Source organism: Sapajus apella, unplaced genomic scaffold, assembly GCF_009761245.1.
Source record: "Sapajus apella isolate SASKATOON/1434 unplaced genomic scaffold, GSC_monkey_1.0 scaffold66, whole genome shotgun sequence".
Lineage (NCBI taxonomy): Eukaryota > Metazoa > Chordata > Mammalia > Primates > Cebidae > Sapajus > Sapajus apella.
Genome location: NW_022437006.1, coordinates 11,785,344 through 11,805,030, shown reverse-complemented (window position 1 = coordinate 11,805,030; position 19,687 = coordinate 11,785,344). Strand labels below are relative to the sequence as shown.

General features: G+C 53.0%; 1 protein-coding gene across 3 annotated transcripts in view; it reads left to right on the top strand.

Annotated features, from left to right (window-relative positions):
* Window positions 1–485: 485 nt before the first annotated feature.
* COL2A1 (collagen type II alpha 1 chain) overlaps window positions 486–19,687 on the top strand; it is a 31,467-nt gene continuing 12,265 nt past the window's right edge. The window contains exons 1-26 of one of the 3 annotated variants that reach the window (XM_032248432.1): window positions 486–802; window positions 4,882–5,088; window positions 6,583–6,599; window positions 6,816–6,848; window positions 6,951–6,983; window positions 7,091–7,144; window positions 7,308–7,409; window positions 8,377–8,454; window positions 9,084–9,128; window positions 9,240–9,293; window positions 9,693–9,746; window positions 10,530–10,583; window positions 10,978–11,031; window positions 11,163–11,216; window positions 11,537–11,581; window positions 12,103–12,156; window positions 15,209–15,253; window positions 15,735–15,788; window positions 17,299–17,397; window positions 17,694–17,738; window positions 17,831–17,929; window positions 18,127–18,180; window positions 18,557–18,664; window positions 19,032–19,085; window positions 19,170–19,268; window positions 19,396–19,449. In XM_032248432.1, coding sequence (XP_032104323.1) covers window positions 718–802; window positions 4,882–5,088; window positions 6,583–6,599; window positions 6,816–6,848; window positions 6,951–6,983; window positions 7,091–7,144; window positions 7,308–7,409; window positions 8,377–8,454; window positions 9,084–9,128; window positions 9,240–9,293; window positions 9,693–9,746; window positions 10,530–10,583; window positions 10,978–11,031; window positions 11,163–11,216; window positions 11,537–11,581; window positions 12,103–12,156; window positions 15,209–15,253; window positions 15,735–15,788; window positions 17,299–17,397; window positions 17,694–17,738; window positions 17,831–17,929; window positions 18,127–18,180; window positions 18,557–18,664; window positions 19,032–19,085; window positions 19,170–19,268; window positions 19,396–19,449 — 1,734 coding nt within the window. In that variant the 5' untranslated portion in view covers window positions 486–717. Of the gene's footprint in view, window positions 803–4,881; window positions 5,092–6,582; window positions 6,600–6,815; window positions 6,849–6,950; window positions 6,984–7,090; window positions 7,145–7,307; window positions 7,410–8,376; window positions 8,455–9,083; window positions 9,129–9,239; window positions 9,294–9,692; window positions 9,747–10,529; window positions 10,584–10,977; window positions 11,032–11,162; window positions 11,217–11,536; window positions 11,582–12,102; window positions 12,157–15,208; window positions 15,254–15,734; window positions 15,789–17,298; window positions 17,398–17,693; window positions 17,739–17,830; window positions 17,930–18,126; window positions 18,181–18,556; window positions 18,665–19,031; window positions 19,086–19,169; window positions 19,269–19,395; window positions 19,450–19,687 lie in introns of all 3 variants that reach the window. The other 2 variants (XM_032248431.1, XM_032248433.1) reach the window with 2 other exon arrangements.

Genomic DNA, 19,687 nt, shown 5'->3' with positions numbered 1-19,687 from the left:
AACCCTTCAGACCTGGCTCAGCGAGCCTGTCTCCAAGATTTAGGACTCTGGACAACTCTGTGGGCTCCTCCCTGTTCCCCCCTCCCAAACGCCCGATGCGGTGCCCCCTCTCACTCCGCTGCTCCTTTCTACCGCTTTCCCTCCTCCCTCCCAGGTCTTTTCCGTCCTTGGTCTAGGCTCAGGGCCTGCGCCTCTGCAAACACCCCCCTCCCCTCCAACTCCGGCAGAACTCCGAGGGGAGGGGCCGGAGGCCCCCCTTCCCGCTTGTGGTCAGAGGGGTGCAGCGCCGCAGTCCGGGGTTGAGGGGGCAGGGACCGACTCCGCGCCCCGCCCGATCAGGCCACTCGGTGCACTAGGGGTGGGGGGCGGGAAGCGTGACTCTCGGAGAGGGGGGTCCAGGCCTGGGCAGGTGCGGGCACTGGCAGCGCCCAGGCGGGCTCCGGGGGCGGGGGTCTCAGGTTACAGCCCAGCGGGGGGCCGGGGGAGGCCCGCGGTTTGGGCTAGTTCGCCAGCCTCGAAAGGGGCCGGGCGCATATAACGGGCGCCGCGGCGGGGAGAAGACGCAGAGCGCTGCTGGGCTGCCGGGTCTCCCGCCTCCTCCTCCTCCTCCAAGGGCCTCCTGCATGAGGGCGCGGTAGAGACCCGGACCCGCGCCGTGCTCTTGCCGCCTCGCTGCGCTCCGCCCGGGCCCGGCTCCGCCAGGCCCCGCGGTGAGCCATGATCCGCCTCGGGGCTCCCCAGACGCTGGTGCTGCTGACGCTGCTCGTCGCCGCTGTCCTTCGGTGTCAGGGCCAGGATGTCCGTAAGTCGTCCCTCACCCCTGCCTGCCTGTCTTCCGTACATCCCTCAGCATCCTTCTCCCCGGCCCGCTCCAGGTCTGGACCCCGCGGGTCCAGGTTAAAACGGCTCCCGGGGTAGTAGCGCGCACACTTAGGCACAAGACACGCAGGAGTTCATTGAGCGGAGTTCTGCGAGTCAAGGACTCTGTCCCAGGGTCCTCGGTGCCCATCGCGGTTGGAAGTATTTGCAGGCATTTGCAGGTTCCTACGTTGCGCTAGAATACCGAACTTGCAAAGTGTTGGCTCGAAGAAGTTTGCGCACAGATAGAAACCAGCTTTGATAATTAGGCGCACATGCACACAGCTCGCCTCTTCGAAGCACTTCGAGTTCAGCAAAAACAAATCTCAACTCATCGAACTTAGAAGTAGGAAAGAGAGCGAGAGCGAGGGAGCAAGCAAACGCCCAAGGGTTGACTTCGCAGCCTGCCCAGGGCTTGGTGACTGGTGGGCTCAAAGGAGAGTTAAACAAAGGGCACTAGCACTCTGACACTGGTGGGCTGAAATCCCAGGCCACAAACAACGGCTTTGGAGAGGCCCTCTGAGACCTCAGCGACTCCCTTGGGTACCCTCCCCCTCCCAGCTGGCCCCGGAGCAAGGTGCAGCCCTCGCGCTCATCTCGACTTCCCTCGTTCGCGCGCGCCTCTCTTCTGATAAAGGGTACAGAAACTTCCAGTAGGAGAGGCCATCTGAAAGGCGATAACATTCCAACCAGACCGTGCTTCTCAAATGCCCCCGAAAATAGCGCCCTCTCCCCGCGGTCTTACCCCATTCCCCCTGCCCCGAGGTACTACAATGAGTTACTTTTCTAAGTTCCTGGAACTTACCAAGCCAGGCTCTGGGGTGTGTGTGTGTGTGTGTGTGTGTGTGTGTGTGTGAGAAGGGGGGCAGGCTGGTCGATTGCAACCATTGCTACAACTATTTCAACCTGTATAGTTAGAGACGGCTGCTGTAGTCGGGTCCAAAGGCTGTTGGGACTGCACCTTTCTACTGCCTCCTTTGGTAAGGTCCACTGTCTGGGATTATATTCAGGACAAACGAAGCCTGGAAAGTGTATTAGGTAGGGAGGATTTTTTTTTTCTCCACGTGTTTGGGCACGTTTCCGACGGCTGGGATTCCAGCCCTGTCTTTGTATGTTACAGATTGTAAATCAATCGCGGAGGGAAACTCTTCGGTGGGGGGAATTAAAGCTCTCTGCCTTCGAGGCTCTGTAGGCCCTCTCCTGCTACCAGTCTCTCTCCAGAGATGGCCTAGAAGGCTGCGGGCCCAGGCGGGCTTTCAGTTCATTAGCGCGGCGAGGGCAGGGCTGGATCCTGCGGCGCAGCTGCGAGGAGCCGGGAGCAGGAGACTCTGGCCGGGTGACCCGGTAGTGCGCTAAGCTGGAGGCGCGCTCCTGGGCATTTGAGGAATACAGCCTGTTCATACGTGGCCTGGACTCAGACTGACCGTATTTTTGCGCTAAATTTGCAAAGCATACGCCCACAAAGCTGTCTTCTTGACTGATCCCTGCTTTAGTGCGCAATGGGATTAGCTGGGTGACTTTAAAATAATTATCAAATTCTCCATCCTGTGTTAGGGTCGCTTGCTTAAGCGGTAGAGCGCTCTCACCGCCGCCTCTTTGCCGGGAGGGAGCAGATTACACAGCTCCTCGGGCCCAAACCTTCCAGTCGCTCTTCCTCCTCCCAGAGGAAGTGTGATTCTGCATCCTAGAGGCTGATTTTGCTCCCTGGAGCATCCCACCTTTGTAATCCCCCCGCCTGGGGTCAGCGGACCCAAAAATGTGACGTGGGGAAATGCGCAGTCTGCATGGACGTCAGGAATGTCAGAAACCTAGAGCTCGGCCACACCCCTCCTCCCCATCTTTCCACGAGTTTGAGAAACTTATTGGCTGCGGCGTCTTTGACCCTCATCTGCATTTCAGAGCCCTCGACTCCGAAAGTGCCCCTGGCTCGGGGGAGAGATCTCAATCCTCCTTTGTGAGGCTTGTTTGCGTTGGGAGATTGGCAGCGATGGCTTCCAGATGGGGCTGAAACGCTGCCCGTATTTATTTAAACTGGTTCCTCGCGGAGACCTGTGAATCGGGCTCTGTGTGCGCTCGAGAAAAGCTTCATTCATGAGAGGCGAGGTCCGGTGGGTTCTCTCCGACTCCCCGACCCCCTCTCCCACAATGCCCTCCTGTGCCCACCCGCCGCCACCTCCTGGCTCCAGCCCTTCGCAGAGCGGCGGTGAAGCAAAAACAGTTCCCCGAAAGAGGTAGCTTTTTAATTGGCTTGCCACAAAGAATCACTTATACGGCCCTGCGGTAATGAGGGGAACCGGATCAGGCGCGCCGGGATGCTATCGGCAGCCGTTTTGGAGCAGCAATTATGGTGGTGCTGGGCTCCTCCGTCCACACCTAGGGGATCCGGTTACGCGCTGGCTCCTTTCTGGGGCAGTCATTTAATCCCACTTTTCACTCTCAGTGTCTGTTAGCGAGCAGTGTCCAGAGCCGCAGCCACAGAGTCACCCAGAGGCTCTTACTCCCAGCGCAGCCTGGCCCCGCCCCTGCGCCCGCGCATCCCGGGCCGCCCTTCCCGGGAAATCTGATCCGCACGGGGAGTGGCCCCTCTCCCAGCATTTCCTCCCCTCCTCCCTGGGTCCTCACGGGTGAGGGTGGGCTCTTCCTTAGTCCTGGCTGGAGCGCATTAACCGACGCCCCTGCTCCCACACCTTCCTCACCGCCTGCATTCTGCTGCTCCAGCTATTTTAACGGTGGGTGTGTCCCAGCAACCGTATTTTCCCTGGGATCCCTCCTCACCCTCCCGTGATTATCCTGCCCAAAGGCGAGGCGGATTTCTTCTAGTGGAAAAGAAAAAAGGAAAGTTTATCTTTAGATTTTCACTCTCCCTAAAGAGCAGTGGACAGCCTCGTTTCTTTCTCCGCCCTCTGGGTTTGTGGCTCTTTCCTATTATTCATCCCCTGCTGCTGCCATTGCCTTGGGGATTTTGATGAGAAAAACAGCGCTGGGCGCTCCCTAGCACGTGGTGCGGGCTCTACAGCCCTTGGCTGCTAAGGAGTGCTCTTCTTGTCAGCACAGGTTTCATTTGCAGCAGGAATTCCATACGGCAGGGCGCTGGTGGAGGGGACTAGTCCCTGCTATTCTTCCTCTACATTCGTGGAGGAGGCCAGGCCTGGACTGGCCAATCTTAGCCCTAGCCAGGTATTCAAGGACCCCTGCTCCCCAAATTGCGGTGCTGTCAGATGGAGGCAGGGCCTCTCCAGGCAGGGCTACTGTAGGTCAGAACTGGGGATGCTTTGGCCCCCTGTGCCTCCTAAGCAGTTTATTAGCCTGCCCAAGCCCCAAGTGTATTGTTTGAGTGGGTCTACCTACCCCTGTCCCCAAATTGGTCCTAATTCTAATATGGTTTAAAGAATGAGACAAGATCCTAATTCTAATAGCTTCTATTTTCACCCCTTCCCTTACATACACATTTTTGGAGCCTGGCTGCTCATAGATTTCAATTTTTGTAGGTAGAATTTTCTACATTCCCTCTGAATTTTAGCTGTCAATTGTATTTAGCAAATCCTATAATTCCTAGAGGAAGGCAGAAGAAAGAAGACTTCTCTGCTCCTGGGCTTGGGGAGGGGAGGACTCACCATTTTCCTGTCTCCTTTCTTTTTACAGTCCCAAAGTTCCCATTCAGAATATCTCATCTCCCCCCTTCTGCTCACCCTCTAACCACCCCATCACCTGGTCTCACCATTATTATGTGGGTGAAGAGAATATAGTATAGTAACACTCCACCTTCATTGCTGGGTCAAAATTTTCACTGGTGAATAGACAGCATGGTGCAAGGTACATAATAGATATTTGTTGAATACACGGAAGAATCAATGATGATTTAGAAAAACAATTTTTAAGTTCTTTATGTCCAGGTGGCTCCAGCCTACATTCTTCAGCATTTGAATTCTGTCAAGTTGACTGCAACCTCTCTCTTTTTCTCTCTGGCTCCCCACCCCCTCCTTCCCTTGGCTCTCTGCTTCTCCCTCCCCACCCTTGGTGCAGAGGAGGCTGGCAGCTGTGTGCAGGATGGGCAGAGGTATAATGATAAGGATGTGTGGAAGCCAGAGCCCTGCCGGATCTGTGTCTGTGACACTGGGACTGTCCTCTGCGACGACATAATCTGTGAAGACGTGAAAGACTGCCTCAGCCCCGAGATCCCCTTCGGAGAGTGCTGCCCCATCTGCCCAACTGACCTCGCCACTGCCAGTGGTTGTAATTTATTTATTTCCTGTTCAACATAAATAAATTACTTGCAAGCATAGCAAACACGCTCCCATAGATGCTGGTCATCTCTGCAAAGCAGAGGGGCTGGTTATCCATGGGACCCAGCAGCTGGGGTAGAAAGGAAGGCTACTTCTCACTTGCAGGTTGAAACTGAGGGAGGCTGAGACACTAGAGGAGTCCTTCTTTGCCCAGCATCTCCAAAAAAAAGTGCTTCCAAGACACATGAAGGACAGATGTGATTCCACAAAAAATGTCCTCTCTGAAATCGTCTCTGCAAATTACTAGAGCCACTATGGACATCAAATGATCTGTCTCGCCAATCCATGAATTAATTCCTCCTCTGCCAGCGACACCTTGTCTTCTCCTTAGAAGACTTCCATGTATGTGGTCTTCAGTGTGGAGAAAGTTCTGCCAGCTAGTGGGAAGACAGCAGGGCCAGGCTTCTCTTTGAGTTATGGAACACTGGTGATAGTTTCCTTTTTGCTATTACCTTTCTTGGAGTTGACCGCCAATTAAGAAGTAAATTAATTGGAGTTTGGGAGTTCTAGTGGGGAAGGGTGGAGACAGAGCCCCACATGCCTGTATTGTGGTGGGTGGTCATAAATTCTCAGTTAGATTCAGTGCTGGCAGATGATATATGTACAAGGGACCCCTTCCCAGCATTTATACAAATGTTCTATCTCCCTGCAGAGTGAGTGAGGACACTTGTCTAGTTTTTTTTTTTTTTTTTTTTTGGTAGTCCTTGCTGTCCCCTTCCTGCTCAAGTAGAGAAGGCAGTGGCAAGGGAAGTGAGAAGTTGCCTTTCCTTAACACTTCACCAACACTGGCTCCTTAATGGTACAAATTCCCAGATCCTTTCTGAAGGACCCATGTGAGTGAAGTGTTGATTGCCTTTACTATTTTGCTGCTACTGTAAGGGAGGTGTTATTGACCGGGGATGGCACAGGCTGTGATGCTCTGATGCTCTTCATAACTCATATGCCTTGCTGTTTTTGTGTTTTTATTTGTGCTTGCTTCAAGGAGACCCCGCTCTAATGTAAGACCTTTCTAAGTACCTAACTCTTCCTCTGGGAGGGTCTGGGGTTCGGGAAGGGCTTCCTACCCTGTGGGGGGGAAGAGAGACTGAATCTGTGCTCTTCTTCTCGTGACTGATTAGATCTTGAGCTCTTCATTGCCTTTTTGTGCTGTCCTCGCTCCTTTCTTTTGCACGCTGCCTGCTTTTTGAATAACAAAGTCTGGGTCACTTCCATTCCTCGTGGGTCCTCAGCAGCCCCAGGGCCACAGTGAACCTAACACCCCAACAGAGGGGTTCAGTAGAGTTACAGGAAGCCGCTGCCTTCCTTGGTTGTGTCGTTTTACTTGTTTGGTCTAATGAGTGTTTGAGTGACAAGAATTGATACTTTTCCATCTCAAGATTCTTTCTCTCTCTCTCTCTCTCTCTCTCTCTCTCTCTCTCTCTCTCTCTCTTTTCCTTCACAGGGCAACCAGGACCAAAGGTAAGGACTTTCTTCTTTTTCCTTTTTCATATATATTTTTTTGCCTTTATATTTCCTGCTTCAAAAGCAATGCTATGCAAATCCAGTCTGTGATTTTTCAGACATCAGAAGGTATCTGTTTCAGAGGGCACCTCAACACAGGGGCTGCTGGCAGGGTTTCAGACTAGGGGCTTATGGGCTTACTCAGCTTAATCCTGTGAATGTTTCATGTTTCAGGGACAGAAAGGAGAACCTGGAGACATCAAGGATGTAAGTACAAATTATTCGTCTGGTGTTGCATCTGCTGCTCTAAATGGATCATTTCCTTGTGCTTTCCTCTAACTCACCATCCTGTGGGGCTCTCTCTCACAGATTGTAGGACCCAAAGGACCCCCTGGGCCTCAGGTAAGAGAGGGAGAAATCAGTTTCTCTGTCCCTTCCTCGCTGCACACGACGTACTGATCTGCAGGCTCCCGGCCTTGCTGTCATCTTACCGTGTTCTTCACCTTCAGGGACCTGCAGGGGAACAAGGACCCAGAGGGGATCGTGGTGACAAAGGTGAAAAAGTGAGTAAAAAGTGAGGCTGCTTGACCCTGGTGGACCTCCCAGATCCCCCAAGGGCCCACCGTGTCTTTAAGAGACTGGCTACCTCTTAAACAGCAGCCCAGGGACAGATAACTCTTGGAGAAACACTGCTTCCCATTGATGCCTTTTTCTCTTTCTGCCAAGGGTGCACCTGGACCTCGTGGCAGAGATGGAGAACCTGGGACCCCTGGAAATCCTGGCCCCCCTGGTCCTCCTGGCCCCCCTGGCCCCCCTGGTCTTGGTGGAGTAAGTATCCTTACTTCCCCTTCCTTCAGGCTGTCCCTCCAGTAATGTGGCTTTTAAATTGCTACTTGCACTTACCTGGATGGCTCCCAGGGCTGCCAGCAGTGTGTACATAGCCTGCCCATGGGCTTTGCCCTCAGGCCTATAATTTAGTAGAGTCACATATTAGGGATGAGACTGTGGCGCTAAGGGCTGGCGTTTTTCACTAACTGGGATTCTATAAAGAAGGTCTTCAGTTACCTGGCTTCCTGGCATCTGTACCATGTGGTTGATTCTGGGGGTGGGTGTAAGGGTTAGGAGGAAGAATGACTGGGCATTTGTGTTTCTCTGGAAGAAGAGTGACCACTGTCCTTGGAAGACATTTATTATTGGTCCTTGCCAAGTACATTCCAAGCAACTATTTACTCTCATGAAAGAGCTCCACTGAGTGAAGGTGTGTGGCTAAAGTCAATTTTGGAATCAAACCAATCAACAAATTATATGATTGCCTAGATTTTGCAGGTTTGCTATTTTGACATTTGCTGTGTTTGAAATTCTTAAACGTAAATGGGCTCACAGATGCCTACTCCATCGCTTGCTGAAATATCCTAACACTTTTGATTTTAGTCCTTTGCTAGGCATTAAAGTCTTAAAGAATAAGGAACACCCTTAGAAGGTTTAGTTATGTTTCTCAACATATGTTAAATAATATCTGTCATATTTTAGAACATAAAAATAATTTTATAAAATGAAATGCAAGGAACTGATACTTCTCCAAATAACACTTTCTCTTCCAGGGAAATGATTTTGCCACTGTCATCTAATAATTCATTCCCAAAATTATTTTCCAGGCTAATTCTGATCAATGATAGGTTAGTCTCCAACTATCAGAGTTTATCTCAGTAGAGTTCTTTCTCTCAGATAGGGCTTACCTAGCCAAGTAGGGAAGACCTAAGGCCTTTCAACCTCCTAATGTTGGGTTTCTTTGCAGAACTTTGCTGCCCAGATGGCTGGAGGATTTGATGACAAGGCCGGTGGTGCTCAGTTGGGAGTAATGCAAGGACCAATGGTAAGAAAAGACACCAGTTCTTTGCAGCCAAAATGGTAGGAGGTGGCCCTTAGCAGAGCCAGAGAGTCTGACAACCTCTGCTTTGCAGATAATTGCTTAGAGCAGCTCTTCTGCATAGTTATGTAACCTCCCATTCAGCTAGCCCAAAGCATTTGGTTTTTAATGGCAATGGATGCCACTTTTAATGATGCGCTGGAGTGACTAAGAAGAATGAAGATGGAGAGATGCATATAGGCTGATCTGTTAGAAGGCCAGTTGCTATTGCTCTTGGAATGAGAACTGAAGAATGCAGACAGCAGCTACTGTTCTCCAGCATCCACAGACTTCCAGCAGGAAATCTCAGCCCTGCAGCTCTGACTTGGCACATGCTAAATGAAACTCAGACTTTAGTAAACATGGCTGCTGTCCAGGAGAAAGCAAGGCCAGCTTTTCTGTCCAAATGGTGCCTATAAATAAAAATACACTGTTGCGTGGGGAGTGGGAAATGACAGGGAGCAGCCACTCTAGGCCCCCTGCCCACAGAGTAACTTCTTGTCCTTTGTCTGGGCTGTTGGCTGGGAGAAGATGGCACACTGGAGGCCGCTGGGGAAGCATGTCCAGTAAACCCCTCATTTTCTGTTCCAATGCAGGGCCCCATGGGACCTCGAGGACCTCCAGGCCCTGCAGGTGCTCCCGTAAGTATCTGCAAGTCTTTTCCCCTCCCTCGTGTTGCAGATGATTGCCAAGTGCTATGATGTTTTAGCAGTTTATTGGGGGTGACCTGGTGTCCTCATTTTACTTTTTAGGGGCCTCAAGGATTTCAAGGCAATCCTGGTGAACCTGGTGAACCTGGCGTCTCTGTGAGTACTGGCACAGCCTGTCCCCTCTCCTGGGGGGCCTCTAATAATAGACCACTGGGACCACAGCTGCTGTCCCTCCCAGGCTTTGCCCAGCTCTTTCCCACAATTGGTGGCCCCAAGGAAATCCAGATGTCAACTTCCTAACTGTGGAGGAACTCTGACAGAGAGCCCAGTGTGGCAAGGACCACCAGGGACTGTCCTAACAGCACCCTTTCTGGGTCACCCCAGCCTGTGCTGTCTGCTGCCTTCCAATGTGATCTCTGCACCTTTGCTTTGACCTTTCCATCTTTCTTCTTTGTAGGAGAACTGGCTTCCAAAACTACAATCTCAAAGTTTTGTCCACTGCTTAGGTGTCTTCCTGCTCTAACCATCTCTTAAACTCTCTTCCTTTGTTTGTAGGGTCCCATGGGTCCCCGTGGTCCTCCTGGTCCCCCTGGAAAGCCTGGTGATGATGTGAGTATACATGAGTAGACAAATGAGGAGCTGCTGCCTCCTTTGAAAGGGTCTGGAGAGGGTGTGTGCTTGGGGGAGTGACGGGGAGGCACCCAGGGTGGGGGTGTCCTGAAGAGCAAGACTGAGCATTCCCAAACCCTGACGCCATCTCCTATCTATATGGCCACTGTGTCTGTGCTGGAAAGTTCCCTGGAGACTGCTTTGGATCCAAGGGGAAGGGAAATAATTAAAACATCATTAGCCCTAGGAAGGGAAATTGAGAAATGAGAGAAGGGAGAAAAAAAAAAAAAAAGCACAAGGCAGAGATGTAGAGAAGGAAAAACAAAGAAAAAAATGTTCAACAACTCAGCATTATCTTAATTGTAAATGAGTTAGAAAAAGCTCAGCCTGAGTCAGGATATCTACAAAGGATGCAAACGAAATGAAGACACAAGAATTGGCACTCTTGGGCTATTTTTGTGAATAACATTAGACAGTAAAAGTCTCTCGAGGTTAGGGAGAGTGTGTCCAGTCGGCAGAGCCCAAGAGGAGAGAAAAAGCCTCTCAGGGGAAGTTGAAGGCTGGTGAGGACAGAGGAGCTTGCCCATGGGCCATGCATGTACCCAAAAGAAGAAATCATGACCCATGAAAGGCACCCAGGGATGTGGAGTCTGAAAGAAGTGAGGGAGATGAGTGAGCCAGTGGGCAAAGGCATGGATGGCCGGAAGGAGGGAAGCCCTCTGGGGTGCCCCCACTATGCTACTGGGTCTCTGAGGAAGCTGGGGTATCTCTCTCTCCCATCAGGGCGAAGCTGGAAAACCTGGAAAAGCTGGTGAAAGAGGTCCACCAGGTCCTCAGGTAAATGCCACCTTTCCCAGCCTCAGGTATCTTTCCTAGTGTCATCTTTCCTGTGGCCTTAAACCCAGCACATCCAGTTCAATGAGGTCACTTCTGAGATGAAACACCAGTAGCCCCTATATTTACCATGACCATGTTTGTGATCCCCACTCAGGCTCCCACGAGGGAGGCTGGGCAGTTGTTATTTATACCACTTTGCATAAATGGGGGGTACGGGGAGCCGTGATCTGGGTTTTACTGAACTTGCTGTCCAAGTGTCCAAGTGTGAGGATTCCAGATGATGTCCTGGTCAACACCCTGGTAGCCCAAGGGAGCTGGAGGCCCTCCTGCAGCCCAGGGCAGCTCACCCTGTTGTTTTACTCTGTACCCTGAACATCTCCACTTTGGATTGCAGGGTGCTCGCGGCTTCCCAGGAACCCCAGGCCTTCCTGGTGTCAAAGGTCACAGAGTAAGTATCACGGGTGAGGAGGCAGGAAGGAAGAGATGCCTGGGGGGACAGAAGAGCACTTTGGAGCGTGTGCATTTCTTCCAACTTGGGCTTCCCAGAAGTGTGATTGAACATTTTCTCTTGTTCCCTAGGGTTATCCGGGCCTGGACGGTGCTAAGGGAGAGGCGGGCGCCCCTGGTGTGAAGGTGAGATGCCAGAAAGTGCAGTGGGATGGGGAAGAGGGAGACAATAAGGAGCCCGTCTTCCTAGCCAGGAAGATGCTGAGGAGCTCAGTAGAGCTAGCTTGTCAGAATGGCCTTGGCTTGGAACACCAGCCCTACATCCTGATGGGCCAACAGCAGGCCTGGAGAGCTCGGGGCACTGTCCCTCACAGGAGGGACAGTGCTCGCACTGAAGTTTGTGTCAGTCTGAGCTGAGATGATCAGGGCTTTTGGTATCTTCCCTAGGAGTTTTCTGGGGGCTGAGAATGGGTCCCAGACACTGATTCTCTGTGTCATTTTTCCAGGGTGAGAGTGGTTCCCCCGGCGAGAATGGTTCTCCGGGCCCAATGGTAAGTATGGACACCCTCCAGGAAGGCTTACCAGAGACCCTTCAGACTATCACATGGCTGCAAAGAGCCCCCTTTGTGCAAAGTTCATATTCAGTGTTGTAGATTTCATGTGATTGTGAGTAAAAAGCAAAATGAATTAGATAGATGATTTGAGATTTCGCCATTTCCTTAAAATAGCCATGTTAACACACTAAAGATGCTTCCGTTTAAAAAAATTCTGTTGATTGTCAACATTTTGTCAAGCTCATCTACTGCAAGGAGCAAGGTGTGACTGTAACAAGGTTCCCAATAAGTAGCAAAAGGAACATTCATTTGTTCTGCCTGGGCAGAACACTGCTAGGTGTGATCTGAGAGTCCTGGCTAGTCAGAGAGGCAGCACCTTCAGAAGGGCCTTGGTTTCCTGGGTGTGTGCATCCTCCCTCTCTCTCCTCTGGTATCTGTGAAGAGCCTTCCAGTAGAAATGGTCACTCTGAGCACTGTGAAGCCAACTCGTGCTTAGGCTGTTCTGGTGTGTGTTCCAGGGTCCTCGTGGTCTGCCAGGTGAAAGAGGACGGACTGGCCCTGCTGGTGCTGCGGTGAGTAATTGACAAAGCCAAACACCACCATTTTGTTGAGCGCTTTAGAGTTTACAGGTTTGTTTCTCTTGACCCTTGAAACAACCCTGTGAGGCGTAGGGAGTATTATTCTTTGAGAATTTACCCTGAGTGTGCCCGTCGAAAATTCCCAGGCTGGGTCTGCACAGGTGAAGGAGGAGGGATGGGAATGGGAGCATGGTGGGTGACAGCAGGAGTCTCTTAACCAGTCCAGATTATCAGGTAATCCCTTCAACAGCCACCACCTACTCCCTGGGCAATCCAGTTGGAGTTTACAGACGGACTTAGTTGGCTATAGTACTACCATGCTACTCTCTGTTCTTTCTGGTTGCTCGAATGCCCTAGAAAAGTGGAATAGGTGAGCATCAACTCACAGGGCTTTATGCTGGCTGCTGCTGCTGTGAGTGATGTTTTGCTGTAGTACCAGGGCCACCATTCCATAGGCATGTCCTGGGTCTAATACCCTCTGTGCTTTACCTCGTCTAATCGCCCACATCCTGAGAGGTGGTTCTATTCTTCTCCCATTTTAGAGATGAAAAAACCAAGACATAGAAAGGTGAAATAGCTTAAGATAAATGATGCTTTGCAGCCTCAGACTCTGGTGGCCTCTAGTTAATGTGGGAAATTAAGGGCGAGGGGATTGGCAGCTGATGGAGGGTGCAGGGTGCCAGACGGAGGCGTTTAGCTCTGATCCCTTAGCAATAGAGAGTCCTTGTAGGCGCTTGGTCAGGCGAGTGATGTGATGAAAGCCGTGTTTAAGAAAGATTATGCTTTCTGCTGCTTTCATACCCCCACCACCCAAGCTCTGAGGCCCCTGCTCACAGGTCCTTGCAGGGCTGGCCAAAATAAATCCGCTTCACTCCGTTGTGCTGCTTTCTAGCTAATGTGTCTGTTTGGCAGAAGTTCCCCTCAATGGCAGATCACTGAAATAAGCAGGAGCTCGGACCCCCCTTTGTCAGCCAGAGCTGCTCAAGTGCCTTGCCCCAGGGTCACTCTGTGTGAGGGGATTAGAGAGCACTGGGGCTGCCAAGAAACACTGCCGTTTCTACAGATTAGCAGGACGCTGGCTTGCGGCCTTCAGCGAGGCTCAGAGCTGCAGTGGCCTCAGTCTGCATGGGCTAAAGACAAGCTCCATCCCTGTCCCTGTTCCCTCGTTCCTGGGCACAGCAGCCCTGCTTCTCGGTTCTCTTTGCTGGTTCTTGTCCCCACAGTAGTTAGGCTGGCAGCATGTGTAGGATTTGGTTTAGAAGGCTGACAATGTTGCTTTTGAGTCCTTCTTCGCTCCCCTTCCCTCGTGCCTCCCATCAGACTCCTCTGGAGTCTGTTCTGCTAGACCTCCGCTCTGTAGCCTCCCTGCAGTCTTCCCAGCCTTGACTTCCAGAAGGCGGCTGTGCCGTGTCTGGGGTGTGCAGGTCCCAGACACAGGGTAGGCTCACAGAGATCCAAGTGTTGGTCTAGTGTCAAGGCTGGGCTGCAAACCGGGCTGGGTTGGCATCTGCCTGCTGTGGTCATGTGCCCTCCCTTGAGCCTGACTGCGTCCTCTCTCCAGACTTGCTGCAGGGAGAGGTGGCAGATGCCAGCCTAGTTCTGGCCTCTCAGAGCAGCATGGCAACTCTCTTTCACTTAGGCCCAGCCTGGGCCTCCCTGCTGGCCATCCTCTGGAGGGAGGGTGCTCCAGAGCTTCCCAAGCAATGGTTTCCCGCAGTGCCAGGCCAGCCCAGAGGGGCTGTGGCCAATCCTGAAGCTTTAAGTTCCTGCTGACATTTTCTCTAAGTTTTCTCTTGCTTTCCTCTTAAATGCCAATCTGGAGACTCTCAGTTAGGAGACATGGACTCCAGCCAGGAAGAAGAGTTGAGTTGTATTTAAAACACGAGCTCCCCCTAAAGCATCCTTCTCCTTTAGCTTCTAAGGAGAGGCAGAGACTGGCAGGCAGGACTCAGCACGGAAAGGTCCCATCCTGACCTACTCAGTCAGGTCTTAGGCCCACTCCACCCAGCCTGTGGCCTCCAGAGTTTGGGTAGAGTTCCCTGGGCCCTAAGGAAACTTGAGAGAGAATTTGAGGGGTAGCACCACAAACTCGGAGAAAAAATCCTCCAAGTCCAGTCCTAGAGAAGGAGCTGGCAACCTTGCCTTGCTTTGTAAACCAAAACCTCTCAGGGCATGAGCTCAGATGTAGTCTTTGAGCTGTGGTTGGTGGCTGCCCCATCAGGGAGCCAGTGGGAGACATCTGTGAGCATCTTCATTTTCTATAAGAGTAGCTTGTCTGGGGATGGGACAGTGGAAGAGGCAGTCTGGAGTCAACCAAGAGGAGGCCATAACCAAGCCTTAACCAGAGAGGCTAACCATGCCTTGAAAACGCCTCCCGCTGAGCAGGCAGCAAGCACTGAGTCCATGTGGTTGCCTTGCTGTTTCATTTCTTTGCACTCAATTCTCTGACTCTTTAAATGATCACTTGGCCTTGAAGTTAGGGAAATTTGGGGTCTGAACTGAAGTTGAAGAAAAGAGGGAATGATTTAAGCTTTGTTTAAATTAGAGGCCGTGCATGGTGGCTCATGCCTATAATCTCAGCACCTTGGGAGGCCAAAGCAGGATCACTCGAGGTCAGGAGTTCGAGACCAGCCTGGCCAACATGGTGAAACCCCATCTTCACTAAAAATACAAAAAAATTAGCCAGGTGTGGTGGCACGTGCCTATAATCCCAGTTACTCAGGAGGCTGAGGCAGGAGAATTGCTTGAACTCGGGAGGTGGAGGTTGTAGTGAGCCAAGATCGCACCACTGCACTCTAGCCTGTGCGACAGACCCAGACTCTGTCTCAAAAAAAAAAAAAAATTAGAAGAAGAAGCCCACTACTGCCCTCTGGCCACTCATTCACACAGACACCAAAGCTGCAGTCCGCACCTCGCCATCCTCGTGCTTAGCCCTGGGACGCCCCAGGCACAGTGTCTTCCTGGTTTTCTGTGAGGGTGGGCCAGGAGCAGGGACGGGCAGGGCTGTGGGCACCTCTCATGGCTGCTTCCTTCTCCTTGCTCACAGGGTGCCCGGGGCAACGATGGTCAGCCAGGCCCTGCAGGGCCTCCGGTAAGTTCATGTCATCCTCAGCAGGTCACTGGTTGCTGTGCTTTAAGTCCTATTAAGCAGCCCAGTGAAGTCTGCAGGGATGAGCGGTGCAACCACAGCAGCACTCCGATGTCTACTGGAAAGGGGGAAGAAAGAGGAGAAATAGTTTTTAAATATCACTTGAACATGTTGATAACAAGCTTTGGAGCATGGGCTCACTTTTCTCAGCCACACTTTCAGCAATCTTTTTTGAGGAGGGAGGTCAATGGAGTGTCTGCTTCTCACCACAGATGTAGTCAGAAACTTGCTTTGCCTTCTGAAGCCAGGCCAAGTTTCCTGGGGTCGCTGGCAATGGGGATAACTTTCATCCAAGGCCTTTTAGCCACAGTGGATGGAGAGTGAAATCAGTGCAGAGGTGGGAAGGACTGTGAGGTGTGGGGAGCCTTGCTTTGGAGGCCAGAACTGGCATTAATCTCTCTTTCCATCTGCCACTTCTCTCCAGGGTCCCGTTGGTCCTGCTGGTGGTCCTGGCTTCCCTGGTGCTCCTGGAGCCAAGGTACGTGCCCTCTTGTCCAGTCAGGAATTTCTGGGTGCTGAGAAGCTATCCTTTCCCTGTAACCTTTGCTCACTGCTCCCTCAACAACCACCTGCTCCCTTCTGAAAAGTAGCTCCCCACGACCCCACCCACTGCCCCCTCCATCCAGGTGGGGCAAAAAGCCAGGTACTCACAGCCTCACCTGGAGGGAAAGGAAGACAGAAGATAAAATGTGGGAGATCTAGTTACAACTTTGGAGTGGGGAAAGGCAGACAGAGAAGAAGACAGGGATACACCAGAGGCCTGGCAAGGGCAGAACGCCAGGAGTGGCAACGAAGGGAAGCAAGCCTGGGGGAGACCCAGCAGCTGAGCAAGCTAGAGGCCCCAAAGGGCGCTGGAGGGAACTGGGCAGGGAAGAGGGCACAGGCAGGGAGTCCCTGCTCCCCTCTGGGTTTCTGCTTCATTTGGGGTGCCTGGCTCTTCCTAGCCACGTTAATGGAGTTCTCTGGAGGATTACTAGAGGCCAGTGGGAGGCCAGCCAGTTCAGGCACAGGACCGGCAGCCCAGGAGGGATTCCAGTGTGAACGTCCCTGGGAATGAATAAGGAGCCTCCATGTGTCACTGGCATCAGGTTGCGTTTCCCCTCCTGGGGGTTTCCATGGCAACCAGACAGTGTCTGAGGTCCTGGAGCCGGGTGAAGGAGACCCATTGTGAAGAGGGACAGCGGAAGGTGAGGGGGGCTGACCTTTGGAAAATAATAATTACCAAAGTGAAGCAGGAATGTTCTGAGAAGAAACCTGAGGAGGCTCTGCCCCCTCTCCAGGTCAGCAGCCTCCCCTGGGACTCTGCCATTCAGAGTGGGTTGTAATTTTCAGGAAAAAATGAAAGCAAAAGCACAAGCCATTTTGGGGGGAGGGAGCTTGCTGAGACCTCCCAGGGGGAATTGGGCTGCATTGAGAGCAGGGTGGGGCAGAGTCCCCCTGTACTTTTGCCTTGGCTTTCTAGCTTACTGAAAACAGACTGGGGCCAGAGCTGTGGTGTCACTGTTCACCCGTCAGCCCAGGCGGGAGTAAGATGGTGCTCTGAGTTGAGCTGTTTGGAGACTTAGAAGGGACCTTAGTTCCTCAATACAATAGAAAAACAGGAGGTGGGGGAGAAAGTGGAGTCCGCCCATCATCCCATAGTGCCAGGACGGCAGGGTTGCCGGCCCACGCGTTTCTGATGTTGAGGGAGCTGCAGATTGCCCATTGCTGTAGTACGTAGCTGTGCCGTGGTATGTGGGGGCTTACGGTGTAGAGGGGAGGTGAGCATGGAGGGGCAGGTGTGGAAAGTCATCAGGTCATCAGCTCAGTCAGACAGGGACAGAAACGGCAGCATGACCTGTGTGTGAATGCGTGTGTTCAGGTGCAGGGTTGGATGCGTGTGTGTAATTTAGTGTCGTGCTTGCAGCTGGCCCTGCGCTGTTGCCCACCTGCTAGAGGTCTGTGTGCCCGCCCTTCTTCTTCATTTCGTCTTCCCTGTCTCTTCCTAGGGTGAAGCCGGCCCCACTGGAGCCCGTGGTCCTGAAGGTGCTCAAGGTCCTCGTGGTGAACCCGGTACTCCTGGGTCCCCTGGGCCTGCTGGTGCCTCTGTGAGTGCAGCTTGTCTTTGGCCTGGGTGGTCTGGGGTCTGTGGCCTTGGAACTCTTGACTACTTTGCTCTGACAGCTGTGGGCTCCAATCACCAAACCTTCATCCTGGCCCAACGCCTGTCTCCATCTCTAGATGTATCTCCCTCTATCCCATCTTCCCCTTGAAACACTTACGGGAATGCCCTTGAAATGGACAGCACCTGTCCCAGGTCCCTGGATCTGTCCCTGGAGGGCTGGAGGTGGTTGGGGTACATTCTTTGCTGCTAATTTGACAATGACACTGTCTCCTTTTTCAGGGTAACCCTGGAACGGATGGAATTCCTGGAGCCAAAGGATCTGCTGTGAGTGTTGCCCCTGGGCTTTGCTTCTCCAAGCGAGCTTGGTCCTGCCCTGCCCCTCTCCTGACAGCCCTCCCTTCTGCTCATGCTGACAGGGTGCTCCTGGCATTGCTGGTGCTCCTGGCTTCCCTGGGCCACGGGGTCCTCCTGGCCCTCAAGGTGCAACTGGTCCTCTGGGCCCGAAAGGTCAGACGGTAAGAGCCCAAAGTGATCCCCAAGTCCCACTGACCCAAGTCCCAAGTCCCAAGTCAGACCCCATCACCCCTCTTTCCCATACTCTCCTGCCCTGGCCTCATAGTGGCTTCCACCCAAGGCATCTTGAACAGGGGTTCTGGGGCAGGGCACGCTCTTTGGAGAGAACCCCGTGTGAGGACCTGTCTCTTTTTTCAAGGGTGAACCTGGTATTGCTGGCTTCAAAGGTGAACAAGGCCCCAAGGGAGAACCTGTGAGTATCTGCCCCCAAGCCCTTGTCTTCTCTGCTGCTGTTCTACAGGACACAGGCCTCAGCCCCACCGCCTACCTCCTCCAGGGCTCTATCCCCCAATCTGGGTCCTCTTGCGTTGTACCTGGAGGAGACTTAACAGGGCTGGGAAGGCCCCGATGTAGCTTCAGCTCCCATCTTTGGCTTGGCCAGTTTGAACAGTTTGATCTTCCCTCTACTCTTCCATGGCTGGACTGTTACGACCTCTCTTTCCCAACCCCACACCCGCCCGGAACAGTTGCCAAGGCTACGCGTCCTTCATACGCTGAGTCGCTGAGTCGAGGCTTGCTCTGTGGCCAGGTGAAGGCTCACTCTGTTTCTCTTTTTTGCTGGTCCTCAGGGCCCCGCTGGCCCCCAGGGAGCCCCTGGACCCGCTGGTGAAGAAGGCAAGAGAGGTGCCCGTGGAGAGCCTGGTGGCGTTGGGCCCATTGGTCCCCCTGGAGAAAGAGTAAGTGAATGAGGAGGCTCCATCCCACGGGGGCTGACCTCGAGAGGGAAGTGGAGTCCTTGTGGTCCGTGTTCTTGCTGAGTCCCATGACTTTTCCACACATCATCCTCCTCTTTCTCCATCCACACCACAGGGAGAGGGAGCCTGATCCTCAGTTGTGCCCACCACTGCCAGGCTGACATGACATAGTATGAGCTCTTCCCAGGAAGGGAAACAGGTTCCAGAAGTTAACCTCTGAGAATCCTGCAGGCCACAGCCACTGCTCCCCAGAAATTGGGGTTGGTGGGTTAGTGAGATGGACCTGTAGGAGCCTGGCTGGGTTAGGGGCCATCCTCACTCACTGCCTCTCCTCCCTGTGGCTCCCTAGGGTGCTCCTGGCAACCGCGGTTTCCCAGGTCAAGATGGTCTGGCAGGTCCCAAGGTGAGTGGGAGAAGAGGGCTGGGGTCCCTCCCTGCATCCCTGGTCATGTGGTGTCCCACTGACTCCATGTGTGCCCTTGTGTAGGGAGCCCCTGGAGAGCGAGGGCCCAGTGGCCTTGCTGGCCCCAAGGGAGCCAATGGTGACCCTGGCCGTCCCGGAGAACCTGGCCTTCCTGGAGCCCGGGTAAGTAGCAGAGCTGCTGTTGCCCTTGGCTTCAGACTCTGGGTGGACCCTCCAGCCCCACATTACCAGGATTGGGAGGTCCCGGGGCCGGTCCCTGACACAACCTTCTTCTCTCTCCTGAACAAAGGGTCTCACTGGCCGCCCTGGTGATGCTGGTCCTCAAGGCAAAGTTGGCCCTTCTGTAAGTCTATCGTCTGAGGGCTGCTGGGAGGGTGGGGGGATCTCCCTGGGGAGGCAAGGGAAAAGAGAGATGGAGTTTGGGTGGGGGAGGCCCGGAGTACTGTGAATTTTGAGAATTGCAGTAGGGGATAGACAGTAGGCAATGGGACCAGATGTAACCTGTGCAGTAGCCGTGAGTGCTGAAAACCCCATCCCCATATGCATTCGGGGCTTACCCTTGGGGGCATGGTGACATCGTG